Source organism: Labeo rohita, chromosome 4 (assembly GCF_022985175.1).
Source record: "Labeo rohita strain BAU-BD-2019 chromosome 4, IGBB_LRoh.1.0, whole genome shotgun sequence".
Taxonomy (NCBI): domain Eukaryota; kingdom Metazoa; phylum Chordata; class Actinopteri; order Cypriniformes; family Cyprinidae; genus Labeo; species Labeo rohita.
In genome coordinates this window covers 42,685,997-42,705,443 of record NC_066872.1, presented here as the reverse complement: position 1 = coordinate 42,705,443, position 19,447 = coordinate 42,685,997, and the positions used below count along the sequence as shown (strand labels likewise).

The window sequence follows — 19,447 nt, the reverse complement described above, 5'->3', positions numbered from 1 at the left end:
GAAGTCGTCAAACGTACTTTGCAATGCAAAACTACATTTTTCACCCCCAGGCGTCTCAGTCTGTACCTGACAGAATCAATACATCAAGGCTTCTAGAAACAGGCTTTTTTTGCTTCTTTGCTGGCTTCCTCTTATGTCTTACTTTAAGGCTTCTCTCTTGTGGAAGAATTTGTGTTAATTAAGTATTTAAAGTCTAAAACAACACTGAAGCAAGACATATATTAGTAACTCACCCACTGCTTTTAAATGGGCTAACTACTTTTAAATGGGTTTCTACTTGAAGGACGCGTACTTTCATGTCTTGATTTTGCCTTGCCACAGACCGTTTCTCTAGTTTGCTTTCAAGGGTCAGGTGTATCAGTGAGGTCATTTAGAGGCCCCTCTAAAAAATTTTTCAGAGGCTCCTAGGGCATATGGCAGCTGCAGCCACAGTTACACCGCTCGGCCTGTTACATATGAGACCACTTCAGCACTGGCTGCACGGCTGGATCTAAAGATGGGCATGGCAATTTCTGGGTCAGCGTTACCCCGGATTGTAGCCGCCTGTTAGGCCCTTGGTCAGACCCTTGGTCAGACCCTGTCTTCGAACGGGCAGGAGTGCCCTCAGGTCAGGTGTCAAGGCACGTTGTTGTCAACATAAATGCCTCCAAGATGGCTAGGGTACCATATGCAACGGGCATGCAGAGGGCATGCAGCCTCGGGCTCCTGAAGGGGACCTCGACTGCAGTGGCATATCAGATGCCTGGAGTTGCTGGCAGTGCTGCTTGCTCTTCACTGGTTTCGTCCATTGCTGTATGGCAAGCATGTACTAGTCAGTACAGACAACACCACCAGGACGGTGTTCGCTCCTGTCACATGTCGCAACAAGTAACTTGCAGGAGGCCGGCTCGCTGTCGGCTTGCAGCGCCATTCCCTTTGGATCCGTGCACTTTCTCCTAGTTGTTCCCACTCTGTGAACTCTGGGTCCTCTGTGCCCCGCAGTTCAGACTAGACTGAGTAGTCTGTCACTGCGTCCAGTAGGGGCTTCCTTCCCCCCTTCGGACTTGGAATTAATGTCTCAGTATTCCCACAGTGTATGCCCACCGTGTTTCCCCTTTTTCCTAACTTTTCTGAAATTCTCCACAAGACGTTACTTTTGTCATTGTGCTCTACCCCCCAACGTGAGCTTCAGAACCCTGGCACCCCTGGTGGGCCCATAATCTGGCTAACAATGCGTTGGGAAGGTTACAAATCAAGCTTCATTTGTCCTAACATGCTTGCCTGTCAGTATTTGTCCCTCAAATGCATAACGCAGTTCAGGTTGTGTGTTTTCCATAGGGACCCCGTGACGTCAGTTGACGTGACGTTGAACATGACTGACTGCAAGGGAATGTCTCGGTTACGTTTGTAACCCTCGTTCCCTGGAAGAGGGAACGGAGACATTACGTCCCTCCTGCCACAATCCTGAATTGCGCTGAATGCCAGGATATGTCTGAATGAGTGGTTGAACGCCACCATCTGTTATACTCGTATGTACAGAGGTGTGGTGCGGCATGCAAATTCCATTAGCCAATTCTCATTGGCCTTTTCTTCTTAAGCTCAGAGGTGAGAAAAGAAAAGCTCCAAAGTGAGACCCTGTGATGTCAGTCGGCATAACGAGGGTTACAAATGTAACTGACACAATCTCCTGCTCTTTTCCATTATTTCCCAAACTTTTTTGTCAGCCGAACCTCTTGGATATATTTATTTGAAGTATTTACTGAGATTTCACGGTTCTGCCAGTTAATGGACACATGACATGCAAGTTAAATGTTTTATTTTTTTGTTATTTCTTAGCACCTAATCTTTTCATAGTTAACACTTTCTATGATGCTTCTCCAGCATGGCAGCTGTGTTTATATAAGTTGGTTATATCTTGCATTTCAAAAGTCCTGAATTACATTCTGTATCTTCCAGTGTTGGTTTCTGCACTCCTGAAGAAAAACGTTCTTTTCATACTTTTCTGTCTGCTCAGCGCTGATCTCCAGACAGCGTTTGGTGTCTCTGTTCTGTATGGCCTGTCCCTGAAAACAAACATGAATGTGAATTTTTCCAAGCAGTGTTTAGATTGTAATATATAACAGTATCCTATCTTTGTTTGGGGTGTAATTATTTGTTCACCTGTTTGAAGTCCCAGTACATGTGTTTTGGTTTTTCAGTGTCTGAACACCAGGACAGCTCTGGAAACCTGCCTGAGCCAGGATCAATTAGACAGCGGTTCCCATTGTTTTTAAGGGACTGAAGGGGATGCGCAAATATCTCACCACGTGCAGTATAGAAAAATGTCTGTGTGATGAGAAACTGAAATGTGTCAAATATTCCCTAAAAATTGTTTGAAAATGAAGAGAACAGAAGTGATCACCTGTGATCCCATGAAATGACATGGATATAAAATAGGAGTGTTCTCCTCAAGTGGCCCCTTATCCAAACATAAACTTGTTTGCAGATCATTAATAAGCTGTTTTGATAAAGATAAGGACATCGTATTAAACTGTCAAACAAAAATCATTTTTCTCAATTTGATGCTTATTGATATGTAACTATATTGTACTCACCGCTCCATAAGCTAAACAATGAATGGGATTTAACTGAGTATAGACATTCTCCAGATACCATTTAAATGGCTTGCAATTTAGCCTTTTTCTCAGCTTCTTTCTCTCAGATACATCACCAATGTCTATCCCATGGTTCTGTGGGAACAGGTGAGAACAGATACACAGGATCATATGCAAATCATAAGAACCAGAACAATTTAAAGTTTCAGTCCTCAAAACCAATAGTTACACATCTCGGTTCACTTAACAGGGCTCAAACTAAACCTGTTAGAATCAACCGACCTTAAAAAAAACAGAATTTGAGTGGCTGAAACTTTTAATGAGATCTACCTGTATGGGAAGACCCCAGGCGATGTTCACATTTGCCTTGTATTCATCCATCCAAACTTCTGCCACTCTGAGGGCATTTCTCTTCATTACATTGTTAATATCAGACATGTAGGGTTTGTGTGACCTTTCGATATGAGCAATTTTGGAGCAGGGTACAACTTCTATACTTCCTCCACACAGCCACACCTGAACCAAAACACATGAACGAAAAAGTCAACACTGTGCAATATGGCTACCATGTAAATATAGTATATTAGTTAGTGAAACAGAACCTAAATCTGTTTTATCGAATAAGTCAATTGTGAGGCAAAGCTGAAAACAATTTTTAGTGTGTGCAGAGAGAGAAGGTTTTATTGTCATGGATAATAAAATGATAATAAAAGGTACCAGCTCAGTGGTATAATTAAAGTTTAATAAAGTATAATTTAGGAGAATAATCAACACGTATGTTTACCCGTATTCCTAATTCAACATTCTCTCCTCCATACACCTCCATCCCTCCATCCAAAGTCCCAATCTCACCAAAAAACAGACGATCAACCACAAGAATTCCCATTACAGAGGGACTCCTGGAGAACAGGCAGAGGACGGACCTGTTATAATCACATTTAGTGTGGAATACAGTATAAAATTATTAAACCAACATCACACACTCACTTTCCTGGCTGTGAAGGATCATTTTGTTCGTACCACTTCTGGGGGAATGCCACGTACGTGCACCAAAGAGCCCAGTCAAAGCCATGAGCAGAGGCAAAATATTTTGTCACTTGCAAGTCATAGTAATTGACTTTATCAAACATGGGGCTCAGGACCAACGTACGGTCAGCCTGGATACGTGCAAGCAGAGGCTCCGCCCTAAAAGAGAGAGAATATTCAAGAAACATTTCATACACCTTAATACCAATAAATCAGTTTTGATTTTAGTTAAAAAAAATAAAGGTGAAGCATGATACTAAGCTAACTGAGCAAATATTTAGTTTGACAAACACTGCTGTCAGCAGTTTGACACTTCAAGTTGAAGTAGCTACGACAATTACTAAAACTTAAACAAACTAAATTGCAAAAATGACAGCACATAAAATTAGTAAAACATAAAATTTACATTTTTAAATAAAAGCTAATTGAATAAAACAATAGCAAATAAGGACAAGAGAGATAAACAAATATTTAGTTTATTGCCGAATATTGAAGTCAACTGAGCAGTTTCACACCATTTGACATGGACCTCAATGTGGGCATCCAAAATGGCAACCACATCCCCAGTGGCTGCCTTCCACCCTGAGATTCTGGCCTGGGAAAGTCCTTTCTGCTTTGAATGACTCACCATCTTCAGCAGCCCTGGGTGCTTCTCATTGATGGAGCTGACATAAGCATGCAGCTGTGTTTTCAGATTTTCTGTGAGATATGTCTAGAATCAATACTGTAGCTCATTTTGTGTACAATATTAATCTGAGACTGGGGTTTTGAGGGAAACACACCATTTGTGCTGTGGTCGTCCACCAGTATGATCTCCTTGAGCAGGTGGGCTGGAGTTCTGTTGATGATGCTGCAAATGGCTCTTTGAATGACAGACAGAGCCTCATCCAGATAAATCAGCACCACGCTGAGGGTGGGCAGATTGTGGGGGTATTCACGGTCAATGCATCTACAGAAATAGAAGAATGCATCAAGACAGATGTTGAATTTTAGAGCATATCCGTAAACCGCTGAAACGCACCTGTGGTCTCGAGTGTCCGGCAGCTCCCGGTCCAGAGGCAATTGGTCACTAAGAAAGGCATTATAGCCATATTTCTGAAAGAGATCTTCAGCCTTCCTCTGGTCATCCTCAGAAAGTTCAACAGTCCATTGCTTGAAAAGGTGTGAGTTTGGGAACAGCTTCTTTGCTGGCTTCTTCTCATGTTTCACTTTAAGGCTTTTCTCTTCTGCAATTTTTTTTTTTTTTTTTTCATTTTAAATATCATTGTTTACAGGAATTGCTTCAAATTACATTAACACAAACCCACCAAAATAGTGATTAAAATAATATTGTGCATGTACATGTCATTTTAAAAAAAAGACATCAGTAGCCTAATTACGCTGTAATTTCCAAGGAGTGAGTTGGCAGACAAGTTGAGATCATATAACAAGACTTTATCTTCATCCTACTGCTTTTGGCTGTTTCTATATATTAATAATGAAACGTTCAGCATCTGCATTGCTGACTGAAGACTTTTTTTTGCATGATTATTCATTTCACAGAAAGAACAAGTTATTCACTTCTGTAGAACGCAAAGCAGAATATTTTGAAAATTCACCCTTAAAAATAATTTTTACAGCTATGCCATAGAAGATTAATTTTATTTCATTTATTAAAAGTACTATTTATTCTTAGTGCAAAGAATTTTTATGCATTTCAATAGTCTGAAGAACCTTCTTCATTTTATATAATCTTTTGGGCAACAAAACCATTTTGTGTATGTTTAAAGGTTGTTCTTGGAACAACTGATACCAATAAAGAACCTTTATTTGTAAGAATGTTAACCTAACAGTTTTGGTTACCATTTACTTCCATTGTATGGCCTCAAAAACTGTCAAATGTTTTTCAGAATATCTTTTTTATGTTTCTCAGAAAAACATCAGGAGGAGATTTAACATTATTAACTCACCCACGGCTATTAAATGAGCCTCCAGTTTGTCCAGCTTGTTGAGGAGCTGTTCGTTGTTCTGCTTCTCTTGAGTTTGGAATTGTCTCCTCATCAAACTCATGTAGAGAAACACCACAGCGACAGACAAAACTGGAAACAAATTCTTCACACAGCTTATTCTCATGATTTGAATTCTCGAGCACGACTATCATCACAGAGAGTCTTGGTCTCGTAAAAGGCGCTTTTCTTCCGCTAGTTTCATTTATTTTGTCATTGGTCCTGTCATACTTGTGGTGATTGTGTAAACATGCAGCTGGCACTTAGTCACTGTGGAGAAGGTTTGCATGCAACATCCTTAGTGTTTATTAGCTTTCTCTTTGTTGTTTATTAGCTTTCATTTATTAGCTTTTTGTGACAATATGCCCCATCTTCATTCACTGTGACTTTCAGTTACTCAAGTTTTGTTTGAAGAAGAGAACTCGCATAATTTTACATAAAACTCTAGTTATGAGGAAATGTAAATGACACTTAAGCCGCTTTTCCACCGAAATTACCTGGAACAATTTTTCCCAGGAACTTTTTTTTGAGACCTCAATCACCTCTGAGCTTAAGAGGAAAAGGCCAATGAGAATTGGCAAGTGGAATTTGCACGCCACGCCTTTCCCCCTGTACATATGGGTGTATATAAGATGGCAATCACTCATTCAGACTCATTCAGTTTCGGAGCCGATCACTTCAATAAGTTACTTCAAAGAAGAAGATCACCAAGACTGCAGGAGTTTCTCAGTCGAGTTTCTACTTGAAGGATGCGTACTTTCATGTCTTGATTTTGCCTTGACACAGACTGTTTCTCTAGTTTGCTTTCAAGGGTCAGGTGTATCAGGTGTATCAGTGAGGTCATTTAGAGGCCCCTCTAAAAACTTTTTCAGAGGCTCCTGAGGCATATGGCAGCTGCAGCCACAGTTACACCGCTCGGCCTGTTACACACGAGACCACTTCAGCACTGGCTGCACGGCCGGATCTAAAGATGGGCATGGCAATTTCTGGGTCAGCGTTACCCCGGATTGTAGCTGCCTGTTAGGCCCTTGGTCAGACCCTGTCTTCGAATGGGCAGGAGTGCCCTTAGGTCAGGTGTCAAGGCACGTTGTTGTCAACATGAATGCCTCCAAGATGGAAAGGGTACCATATGCAACGGGCATGCAGCGGGCATGCAGCCTCGGGCTCCTGGATGGGACCTCGACTGCAGTGGCATATCAGATGCCTGGAGTTGCTGGCAGTGCTGCTTGCTCTTTACTGGTTTTGTCCATTGGTGTTTGGCAAGCATGTACTAGTCAGTACAGACAACACCACCAGGGCGGTGTTCGCTCCCGTCACATGTCACAACAGGTAGCTTGCAGGAGGCCGGCTCGCTGTCGGCTTACAGCGCTATTCCCTTTGGATCGGTGCACTTTCTCCTAGTTGTTCCCTCTCTGTGAACTCTGGGTCCTCTGTGCCCCGCAGTTCAGACTAGACGGAGTAGTCTGTCAGTGCGTCAAGTAGGGGCTTCCCTCCCCCCTTCGGACTTGGTGGGCCCGAGTCTGGTTTACAGTGCGTTTGGAAGCTTACAAATTGAGCTTCATTTGTCCTAACATGCTTGCCTGTCAGTATTTGTCCCTCAAATGCATAACGCAGTTCAGGTTGTGCGTTTTCCATAGGGACCCCGTGACGTCAGTTGACGTGACGTTGAACATGACTGACTGCAAGGGAATGTCTCGGTTACGTTTGTAACCCTCGTTCCCTGAAAGAGGGAACGGAGACATTATGTCCCTCCTGCCACAATCCTGAATTGCGCTGAATGCCAGGATATGTCTGAATGAGTGGTTGAATGCCACCATCTTTTATACTCGTATGTACAGGGGTTTGTTGCGGCATGCAAATTCCATTAGCGAATTCTCATTGGCCTTTTCTTCTTAAGCTCAGCGGTGAGACAAGAAAAGCTCCAAAGTGAGACCCTGTGATGTCAGTCGGCATAACGAGGGTTACAAATGTAACTGAGACAATCTCCTGCTCTTTTCCATTATTTCCCGAACTTTTCTGTCAACCGAACCTCTTTGATATATTTATTTGAAGTATTCACTGAGATTTCACGGTTCTGCCAGTTAATGGACACATGACATGCAAGTTAAATGTTTTATTTTTTTGTTGATATGACATGCAAGTTAAATGCTTTATTTTTTAGTTATTTCTTAGCACCTAATCTTTTCATAGTTAACACTTTCTATGATGCTTCTTCAGCATGGCAGCTGTGTTTATATAAGTTGGTTATATCTTGCATTTCAAAAGTCCTGAATTACATTCTGTATCTTCCAGTGTTGGTTTCTGCACTCCTGAAGAAAAACGTTCTTTTCATACTTTTTTGTCTGCTCAGCGCTGATCTCCAGACAGCGTTTGGTGTCTCTGTTCTGTATGGCCTGTCCCTGAAAACAAACATGAATGTGAATTTTTCCAAGCAATGTTTAGATTGTAATATACAACAGTATCCTATCTTTGTTTGGGGTGTAATTATTTGTTCACCTGTTTGAAGTCCCAGTACATGTGTTTTGGTTTTTCAGTGTCTGAACACCAGGACAGCTCTGGAAACCTGCCTGAGCCAGGATCAATTAGACAACGGTTCCCATTGTTTTTAAGGGACTGAAGGGGATGCACAAATATCTCACCATGTGCCGTATAGTAAAATGTCTGTGTGATGAGAAACTGAAATGTGTCAAATATTCCCTAAAAACTGTTTGAAAATGAAGAGAACCCTTCCACCCTGAGATTCTGGCCTGGGAAAGTCCTTTATGCTCTGAGTGGGTCACCATCTTCAGCAGTCCTGGGTGCTTCTTATTGATGGAGCTGACATAAGCATGCAGCTGTGTTTTCAGATTTTCTGTGAGATATGTCTAGAATCAATACTGTAGCTCATTTTGTGTACAGTTATATTAATCTGAGACTGGGGTTTTGAGGGAAACACACCATTTTTGCTGTGGTCGTCCACCAGTATGATCTCCTTGAGCAGGTGGGCTGGAGTTCTGTTGATGATGCCGCAAATGGCTCTTTGAATGACAGACAGAGCCTCATCCAGATAAATCAGCACCACGCTGAGGGTGGGTAGATTATGGGGGTATTCACGGTCAATGCATCTACAGAAATAGAAGGAATGCATCAAGACAGATGTTGAATTTTAGAGCATATCCGTAAACCGCTGAAACGCACCTGTGGTCTCGAGTGTCCGGCAACTCCCGGTCCAGAGGCAATTGGTCACTAAGAAAGGCATTATAGCCATATTTCTGAAAGAGATCTTCAGCCTTCTTCTGGTCATCCTCAGAAAGTTCAACAGTCCATTGCTTGAAAAGGTATGAGTTTGGGAACAGCTTCTTTGCTGGCTTCTTCTCATGTTTCACTTTAAGGCTTTTCTCTTCTGCAAATTTTTTTTTTTTTTTTTATTTTAAATATCATTGCTTACAGGAATTGCTTCAAATTACATTAACACAAACCCACCAAAATAGTGATTAAAATAATATTGTGCATGTACATGTCATTTTAAAAAAAGACATCAGTAGCCTAATTACGCTGTAATTTCCAGGGAGTGAGTTGGCAGACAGGTTGAGCTCATATAACAAGACTTTATCTTCATAGCCCTACTGCTTTTGGCTGTTTCTATATATTAATAATGAAACATTCAGCATCTGCATTGCTGACTAAAGACTTTTTTTTGCATGATTATTCATTTCACAGAAAGAGCAAGTTATTCACTTCTGTAGAACACAGAATATTTTGAAAATTCACCCTTAAAAATAAGTTTTTACAGCTATGCCATAGAAGATTAATTTTATTTCATTTATTAAAAGAACTATTTATTCTTAGTGCAAAGAATTTTTATGCATTTCAATAATCTGAAGAACCTTTTTCATTTTATATAATGTTTTGAGCAACAAAACCATTTTGTGAATGCTCGTATCAAATATGATTTATGGCCTGATTTATGACTGGATTTATGACTGTATTTTTGACTCTGTCATTGTTGATGGACAGTTAGACACATGTCTAGTGTGTACATGATTAGATTTATGGATGAATTTATGTGTTTATGACCCCTGTCTGTCACTCTGACTGCCATGTGACCAGGGTCCTGTCAGCTCTGAGTGACATGACAGTGTTTGTGTAAATCAAAAGATCAAAACAGATGTTAGATTTGACTTTAATTGTATATATGAGTGGTTTTATGATGTTTTATCTCACCCACTTCCCTGGTGTTTTATGGTGTTGCTTCTTCCAGATCTTTTGCTAACAGTCTGGGAGTTTTGGGTTTCGTCCTGATTGTGGAAAAATGGCAGAGCAAATGTGTGTGTGTATTGTCACCTCAAAGGGATCAGTTTGTTGTAAGATCACTACGGTATATGCTAATGTTTAGATACCAGCCTACTGGGGCCCCATTTACATCTACCCCCCACGTGCAAGGACACAAACCCCCCTAACACAAACCCTAACACCATAAGCAGAGGCCAACGCAAAGATTCAAATGTATGATAAAGAATTAAACAAAATAAACTTTTCAAAAAAAAAAAAAAGACTTTTTTTTTTTTTTTTTTAAACTGTCACCCATCTCCTCAGCAGGACACCTAAGTTTACTTCACCGTATTACAAATAGATCCTAAACTAATCATGACAAAACTGTATATCGTTGGAAAGGTCTAAGACACCTAAATAGATATTTGGCCACTGTTTGTGCTACAAATTATGTAGGAAAAGTAATAGATTAACTAATGACAAGAGTGCACCTCAAAAATCTACATCATAACAGGAGTTCTGACCTTTTTACAAAAAAAAAAATAAAATAAAAAAAAAAAAAAAAACATTCTTTGTTGCCTTTTTCTCCATCATGTTTTAGAAATCGTAAGAAATTATATATCAGTCGAAAACTTTGGGTCTGAAAATGTATCTTTTGAAAACCATTTTAAAATCAGACATTGCATTACCATGGAAAATGTACATCAAAGTCATATTACAAAATGTTTTCGTTCATGAATTATAAAAATGTAAGTTTTGGCATTTTCACGTCTATGTTCAAAATGGGGGTGACCGTTAAAGGGTTAATAAATCTATGACATTTCTTAATTGATGAAAGTATTCATCCTGTTTTAATATTAATACAAGTAGTTTTTCATTTTAAAGATCATACCAGTTTCCTTTCAAACAAACTTCTCCTAAGCCACAGGAAAATGTTTCTTTACTTTAGTTTATTTTATTTAGTTATTCTCACTTCAGTAATTTAAATTATTTATTCACTCTTTGATTTTTGTCAGTCTTAGAACTTACAACCTGTTATATCAGTTGAAAAGTGCTTATGTATGTACATGTAGGTAGTTAAATATCAAGGTGAATGCAAATGTTTTGTTCCACGCTACGCAATAAAACAAGAGAGGATTTTCTTCCCGTAAAACTTGCGGACTGGTAGTTAAAACACACGTTCAGGCGCATGTAGTTAATCGTCTAAATTTAACAACATCACACGAAATGTAAAAAGCTTGTATCACAGTCTAATAAAACAGAAAACAAACACAAATGCAAACTCCAACAAAACACAAAAACATAACAAACAAACAAATGCAAAAAAACAAACACAAACACACATGCAAACACAAACATACATGCAAACTTAAAACAAAACAAACATAAATGCAAAACAAACAAAACAACAAAACACAAATTCAAAAAAACAAATGCAAACACAAAAACATAAATGCAAACACAAACAAAACAAACAACATGCAAACAAACACACAAACACAAACAAACAAACACAAACACAAACACAAACACAAACATAAACACAAACACACAAAACAAACAAATGCAAACAAAAACAAACACAAACACAAAACAAACAAACACAAACACAAACACAAACAAACACATGCAAACACAAACTCCATGCAAACACAAACATAAAACACAAAACACAAAAACAAAAACAAACAAAATAAATGCAAACATACATGCAAAACAAACAAACACAAAACAAAAACAAACACAAACAACATGCAAACAAACAAACACACAAACAACACATGCAAACACAAACATACACAAACAAACTCAAATGCAAACAAACACAAAACAAACAAACACAAACACAAACAAACACAAACATACAAACAAAACATGCAAACACAAACACATGCAAACTCAAACACAAACATAAATGTAAACACAAACATAAACACAAACACATGCAAACACAAACATACAACAAACATGCAAACACAAAAACATAAATGCAAACACAAAAACAAAACATACAAACTCAAACACAAAAACACAAACATAAACAAACTAAAACTAAAACAAACACAACATACATGCAAAAACAAACACAAAAAGGCAAAGACACATAAACACAAACATCCATGCAAACTTAAACACAAAATGGCAAACATAACTGCAAACACAAACATACATGCAACTAAAACACAAACACAAACATTACATGCAAACACAAACAAAGCATGCAAACTCAAACACAAACATAAATGTAAACACAAACATAAACACAAACACGCACGTAAACACAAACATACATGCAAACTCAAACGCAAACATAAATGTAAACACAAACATAACAAACACAAACATGCACGCAAAATCCACCTGATGATGGAAAACCGTAAGATTAAATAACGATGTAACTTTTGTTTTAACAAATAAGTTTTGTAGATTTTTAGATCTTTCAGACCTAAAGCCATGATGAGGATTAGAAGTTGTCAAATGATCCTCTGATGAGTGCAAGGCACTTAGACCTAAATATACTAAAAATTTGCTGTCGTAAACTTGTCTGCAACAAAAGAATGTCTTAAACAAGGTGCAACAAGTGACCCCATCTTTACATCAGATTCGATTTTCTTTCTGACTTTAAAATGCTATTATTATCCATGCTGTTTAAATGCATCATATTTATTGTCACACTGTAATGCTATATTTTATTAAAATACAAACAACTGTCTTTTAGTTTTATTTGACTAAGATTTGATCAAATAATTGACAGAATAAATGATCAAGTATTCGATAAGACCGTCTTGTCACCCCAAGCTGATGCGTCTGACGATTTGTGATGACATTAATATCTTACTGATACAGATGTGTTAAGATGTTAAGTATGTGTAAAATATTTGTAAAGTTCAATATTACTGTTAAAACAGTTTAAAAAGCATGTTTTTGTGTAACAGTGTCCTGAGACAAATGGAAATAGAATGTATGAAAGCCTCTTCTTTTAAGATATTTGTAATGCAGACTAAAAAACTTTAGATTGACAACTGAGGTTATTCTCTTGAACATGTATACAGTAACCAGTGGGTTCATGAAACATTATTGTATAAATACATAACCGTGTAAATTCATCATGATCATATCATATTAATCAATAAAAAAGACTTACTTTATATACCATATCACACTTTCTAATCAAAACACAATAAAATTGGACTTTTTTAAAGTGCCGACAACCAGTTATCCCAAAAAAAAAAAAAAAAAAAAAAAATAGGGTTATGTTTCTAAGTCAGAGTGCTTATAGTTTGTAGTAAAATCATCTGTAGCAAATGTAGCAAAACATTTTTATCCCAAAACATTTTTCTTTCAAACTCTCTCTCTCTCTCTCACACACACACAGCTTTTTCAGCGGCCCACAAACTGCCAACAACATCCTCAAGTTTGTTTTATCATTCAGCTGTAGCTGAGACCCTAATGAAATTATTTTATGCATTATTACAAGTACAGATGCTGAAAGAGTTCATTAACCTGTTTAATGTGAATAATATCACTTAAGACTAGTTTGACAAACACCGTTCTAACAACAAGTACAACCGTTGCAGATTTGTGTTCATGGCTTCTCTTTGTTCATTAACCTCAGTATTTGCATTTGCTTAATTTAATGAAGTATTTACCAAAAATTTTGAATATAGAATGCTACACAAGGATCTTTGAAAATGCTTTATCTGGAAATATACATGTAGCACTCAGAATAATTTAAGACTGCTTACTTTAAAATAAAACTACAATTAACACATTAACATTTTACAAGACTGTGAGATCTCGACTGATTTGTACAAAATTAAATAAAAATTCTATTAGAAATTATACTTTGATTTACCAGCAAGATACTTTAGCCCATTGTTTGCAAGAAAATATGTGAGGTAATTTAAAAGATAATAATCTCACTAAATGTGTCAAACTATCTGATGTTTTAAGACTACTGAAGGTGTCACGTTCTTGTTTTTTTTTTCACACCTACTGAGTCCTACCTACATTCACAATTGGTATTTAAATAAGGTTTAGCAGGGGACATAGTTAACCACTGAAAGACATTCTGCATTCTCCAGTGACAATGGCGGCCTCCGGTCCAAACAGTCCTGAAACATCTAGAAGAATGATGTGTGTAACACCAACAAGACGTGTTGTTGAAATGAGAGAGGAGCTGACTTTTGCACCAAGGAAAAGTCAAGGGAAGAGTCTAAAAAAGATTTTCTGTGAAGATGAAGATTTTGTGAAACAAGATTTCCCAGTGTCTGATGATCGTGTGGGAAGATTTGTGTTTGACAAAGAGTTGCAGATTGTGAAACTCTACATTTTGGAATCTTACAAAGAATATACATCTGAATGTGACTATCTGCTTTTGACTGCCATAGACTGGGTATATTTCTACAATCAAATTTGGAGAGAATTCAGTTTTGGTGGAAAAGTCTGGTACTACTTCCAGTGGGATGGATCAACACCAGGTATGCGGTATCGTGCAACAAAGCCACCAGACTACATTTCTATATCATCCTGTTGGAACAAAACACTTCATGACCAAAATTACCTTATGTTGGTAAATAAATGCAACAAGGACTCTGAAACAGACATTTTGTCTCAAAGCAGCAAAGAATCTGACTCCGAGTATGATCGCGACTGGCCTACTCCAGAGGACAATCCCTTTGAATGCTGCAAAACGAGTCTATGTTTTGACCAGAGTGACGTACCTGTTTTACACACCATTTTCTCAACAATAGACAAGCTGTTTAAGTTGAGTTGAATTTAAACTTTGCTGAATATCGAGTAAGTGTTTAATCCTGATGACTCGGATCAATATGTTTTGAATAGAGCCATGCGTTATAGCAAAACTATATGGTAAATACTCTATTTGCACATCGATACTGTAAAGGATTGAGTCCTTTCTTCTGTTTCCATGTTACAATCTCAGCATTCCTTGCTGTATGTTTAATTGTTTAATAAAAAGTTATTGGATTAGATTTTCCCTTGCCTCTAAGACTCTTTTATTCAAATTGTATCATGTTTAAAAGGTGTAAGCCTATTTTGAAACACATTAAAAATATTGTTGATGTACAGTGTTGAATGAATTCATCACATTTGTAATTTATTTAAAATATTTTAATATGGAATTGTCACTAAAGTCTTTAACTGTACTTAGCATCTTAACATTATCTTTGGTATAAAAGGGAAAACCCTCAGGGAATGAGGGTTACAAACGTAATTGAGACAATCTCCTGCTCTTTTCCACTTTTCCCGAACTTTTTTGTCAGCCGAACCTCTTTGATATATTTATTTGAAGTATTCACTGAGATTTCACGGTTCTCTGATGCCAGTTAATGGAGACATGACATGCAAGTTAAATGTTTTATTTTTTAGACTATTCAAACTGTAATATGACTGTATTATTATTCTCTTTCTGAGTCTTAATTTTATTTTTACTTTCATCAGCCATATAATATTTTTGTGTTATTTCTTAGCACCTATCTTCTCATAGTTAACACTTTCTATGATGCTTCTTCAGCATGGCAGCTGTGTTTATATAAGTTGATTATATCTTGCATTTCAAAAGTCCTGAATTACATTCTGCATCTTCCAGTGTTGGTTTCTGCACTCCTGAAGAAAAACGTTCTTTTCATACTTTTCTGTCTGCTGAGCGCTGATCTCCAGACAGCGTTTGGTGTCTCTGTTCTGTATGGCCTGTCCCTGAAAACAAACATGAATGTGAATGTGATTGTAATATATAACAGTGTCCTATCTTTGTTTGGGGTGTAATTATTTGTTCACCTGTTTGAAGTCCCAGTACATGTGTTTTTGTTTTTCAGTGTCTAAACACCAGGACAGCTCTGGAAACCTGCCTGAGCCAGGATCAATTAGACAGCGGTTCCCATTGTTTTTAAGGGACTGAAGGGGATATACAAATATCTCACCACGTGCCGTATAATAAAATGTCTGTGTGAAGAGAAACTGAAGTGTGTCAAATATTCCCTAAAAATTGTTGGAAAATGAAGAGAAATAAAGAGAACAGAAGTGATCACCTGTGATTCCATGAAATGACATGGATATGAAATAGGAGTGTTCTCCTCAAGTGGCCCCTTATCCAAACATAAACTTGTTTGCAGATCATTAATAAGCTGTTTTGATAGAGATAAGGACATAGTATTAAACTGTCAAACAAAAAGCATTTTTCTCAATTTGATCTTGATTGATATGTAACTATATTGTACTCACCGCTCCATAAGCTAAAATATGAATGGGATTTAATTGAGTATAGACATTTTCCAGATACCACTTAAATGGCTTGCAATTTAGCCTTTTTCTCAGCTTCTTTCTCTCAGATACATCACCAATGTCTATCCCATGGTTCTGTGGGAACAGGTGAGAACAGATACACAGGATCATTTGCACATCATAAGAACCAGAACAATTTAACGTTTCAGTCCTCAAAACCAATAGTTACACATCTCGGTTCACTTAACAGGGCTCAAACTAAACCTGTTAGAATCAACAGACCATAAAAAAACAGAATTTGAGTGGCTGAAACTTTTAATGAGATCTACCTGTATGGGAAGACCCCAGGCGATGTTCACATTTGCCTTGTATTCATCCATCCAAACTTCTGCCACTCTGAGGGCATTTCTCTTCATTACATTTCTAAGATCAGGCATGTAGGGTTTGTGTGACCTTTCGATATGAGCAATTTTAGAGCAGGGTACAACTTCTATACTTCCTCCACACAGCCACACCTGAACCAAAACACATGAATGAAAAAGTCAACACTGTGGAATATGGCTACAATGTAAATATAGTATATTACATAGTGAAACAGAACCTAAATCTGTTTTATCGAATAAGTCAACTGTGGGGCAAAGCTGAAAACGTTTTTTTTGTGTGTGGAGAGAGAGAAGGTTTTATTGTCATGGATAATAAAATGATAATAAAAGGTACCAGCTCAGTGGTATAATTAAAGTTTAATAAAGTATAATTTAGGAGAATGATCAACACGTATGTTTACCCGTATTCCTAATTCAACATTCTCTCCTCCATACACCTCCATCCCTCCATCCAGAGTCCCAATCTCACCGAAGAACAGGCGATCAACCACAAGAATTCCCATTACAGAGGGACTCCTGGAGAACAGGCAGAGGACGGAACTGTTACAATCACATTTAGCATGGAGTACAGTATAAAATTATTAAACCAACATCACACACTCACTTTCCTGGCTGTGAAGGATCATTTTGTTCATACCACTTCTGGGGGAATGCCACGTACATGCACCATAGAGCCCAGTCAAAGCCATGAGCAGAGGCAAAATATTTTGTCACTTGCAAGTCATAGTAATTGACTTTATCAAACACGGGGCTCAGGACCAACGTACGGTCAGCCTGGATACGTGCAAGCAGAGGCTCCGCCCTAAAAGAGAGAGAATATTCAAGAAAAATTTCATACACTTTAATACCATAAATCAGTTTTGATTTTAGTTAAAAAAATAAAGGTGAAGCATGATACTAAGCTAACTGAGCAAATATTTAGTTTGACAAACACTGCTGTCAGCAGTTTGACACTTCAAGTTGAAGTAGCTATGACAATTACTAAAACTTAAACTAAATTGCAAAAATGACAGCACATAAAATTAGTAAAACATAAAATTTACATTTTTAAATAAAAGCTAATTGAATAAAACAATAGCAAATAAGGACAAGAGAGATAAACAAATATTTAGTTTTTTGCCGAATATTGAAGTCAACTGAGCAGTTTCACACCATTTGACATGGACCTCAATGTGGGCATCCAAAATGGCAATCACATCCCCAGTGGCTGCCTTCCACCCTGAGATTCTGGCCTGGGAAAGTCCTTTCTGCTTTGAATGACTCACCATCTTCAGCAGCCCTGGGTGCTTCTCATTGATGGAGCTGACATAAGCATGCAGCTGTGTTTTCAGATTTTCTGTGAGATATGTCTAGAATCAATACTGTAGCTCATTTTGTGTACAATATAAATCTGAGACTGGGGTTTTGAGGGAAACACACCATTTGTGCTGTGGTCGTCCACCAGTATGATCTCCTTGAGCAGGTGGGCTGGAGTTCTGTTGATGATGCTGCAAATGGCTCTTTGAATGACAGACAGAGCCTCATCCAGATAAATCAGCACCACGCTGATGGTGGGCAGATTGTGGGGGTATTCACGGTCAATGCATCTACAGAAATAGAAGAATGCATCAAGACAGATGTTGAATTTTAGAGCATATCCGTAAACCGCTGAAACGCACCTGTGGTCTCGAGTGTCCGGCAGCTCCCGGTCCAGAGGCAATTGGTCACTAAGAAAGGCATTATAGCCATATTTCTGAAAGAGATCTTCAGCCTTCCTCTGGTCATCCTCAGAAAGTTCAACAGTCCATTGCTTGAAAAGGTGTGAGTTTGGGAACAGCTTCTTTGCTGGCTTCTTCTCATGTTTCACTTTAAGGCTTTTCTCTTCTGCAATTTTTTTTTTTTTTTTTTTTTTTCATTTTAAATATCATTGTTTACAGGAATTGCTTCAAATTACATTAACACAAACCAACCAAAATAGTGATTAAAATAATATTGTGCATGTACATGTCATTTAAAAAAAAGACATCAGTAGCCTAATTACCGATGTATATTCCAGGGAGTGAGTTGGCAGACTTTATTTTCATAGCCCTACTGCTTTTGGCTGTTTTTATATATTAATAACAAAACGTTCAGCATCTGCATTGCTGACTGAAAACTTTTTTTGCATGATTACTCATTTCACAGAAAGAGCAAGTTATTCACTTCTGTAGAACACAAAGCAGAATATTTTGAAAATTCCCCCTCAAAAATAAGTTTTTACAGCTATGCCATAGAAGATTAATTTTATTTCATTTATTAAAAGAACTATTTATTCTTAGTGCAAAGAATTTTTATGCATTTCAATAATCTGAAGAACCTTTTTCATTTTATATAATCTTTTGGGCAACAAAACCATTCTGTGGATGTTTAAAGGTTGTTCTTGGAACAACTGATACCAATAAAGAACCTTTATTTGTAAGAACGGTTACCATTTACTTCCATTGTATGGCTTCAAAAACTGTCAAATGTTTTTCAGAATATCTTTTTTATGTTTCTCAGAAAAACATCAGGAGGAGATTTAACATTATTAACTCACCCACGGCTATTAAATGAGCCTCCAGTTTGTCCAGCTTGTTGAGGAGCTGTTCGTTGTTCTGCTGGACTTGGTGGAGCTGCTTCTCTTGAGTTTGGATTTCCCACTTGACCGAGCTCATATAGAGAAACACCGCAGTGACAGACAAGACTGGAAACAAAGTCTTCACACAGCTTATTCTCATGATGATCAGATCAGCAAAGATCTCACAGAGTGAGTTGTTTTCTGTGTGTCCTGTCTTCAGGTGTCAGTTACTCTGTGAGGCTGTCGCTTGTTTACATTGTACAGTTCAAGCTTTTGTAAAACTAATATTTGCTGAGTGTTTGTGATACTAACGTTAGTCACATTAATCACAATAAAATGGGGAGGGAGAAAACCAGGACACTGAATCCTGGTAGAGGTGGGAGAGAGTTAAACACTAGGCATGACTTTTAA

The 19,447-nt window shown here is 37.8% G+C and overlaps 2 protein-coding genes across 6 annotated transcripts; both read right to left on the bottom strand.

Moving 5' to 3' along the window:
• Positions 1-766: 766 nt before the first annotated feature.
• Positions 767-19,267, bottom strand: LOC127163999 (probable polypeptide N-acetylgalactosaminyltransferase 8). 5 transcript variants are annotated; one of them, XR_007827575.1, is made up of 12 exons: positions 19,016-19,267; positions 18,120-18,324; positions 17,881-18,047; positions 17,614-17,797; positions 17,066-17,263; positions 16,863-16,977; positions 16,408-16,593; positions 16,079-16,213; positions 15,886-15,981; positions 15,635-15,799; positions 7,614-7,983; positions 767-1,709 (listed from the first exon to the last, which is right to left on the bottom strand). XR_007827575.1 is itself a non-coding variant. In XM_051107616.1 (12 exons), exons 1-12 carry the CDS (start codon positions 19,194-19,196, stop codon positions 7,843-7,845), a joined length of 1,773 nt encoding a protein of 590 aa, XP_050963573.1. In that variant the 5' UTR covers positions 19,197-19,267; the 3' UTR covers positions 7,510-7,842. The 5 variants fall into 5 exon arrangements, 3 of the variants coding, with proteins under 3 accessions (XP_050963573.1, XP_050963572.1, XP_050963570.1); XR_007827574.1 differs by lacking the exon at positions 7,614-7,983 and adding an exon at positions 15,127-15,553 and having other exon boundaries at positions 769-1,709; XM_051107616.1 differs by lacking the exon at positions 767-1,709 and adding an exon at positions 8,081-8,147 and having other exon boundaries at positions 7,510-7,983; positions 15,702-15,799.
• Positions 1,730-5,809, bottom strand: LOC127164002 (probable polypeptide N-acetylgalactosaminyltransferase 8). Its single transcript, XM_051107619.1, has 11 exons — positions 5,549-5,809; positions 4,621-4,825; positions 4,382-4,548; positions 4,115-4,298; positions 3,561-3,758; positions 3,358-3,472; positions 2,904-3,089; positions 2,574-2,708; positions 2,381-2,476; positions 2,140-2,304; positions 1,730-2,042 (listed from the first exon to the last, which is right to left on the bottom strand). The coding sequence occupies exons 1-11, from the start codon at positions 5,709-5,711 to the stop codon at positions 1,902-1,904; spliced, it is 1,755 nt and encodes a 584-aa protein (XP_050963576.1). The 5' UTR covers positions 5,712-5,809; the 3' UTR covers positions 1,730-1,901.
• Positions 19,268-19,447: the final 180 nt, after the last annotated feature.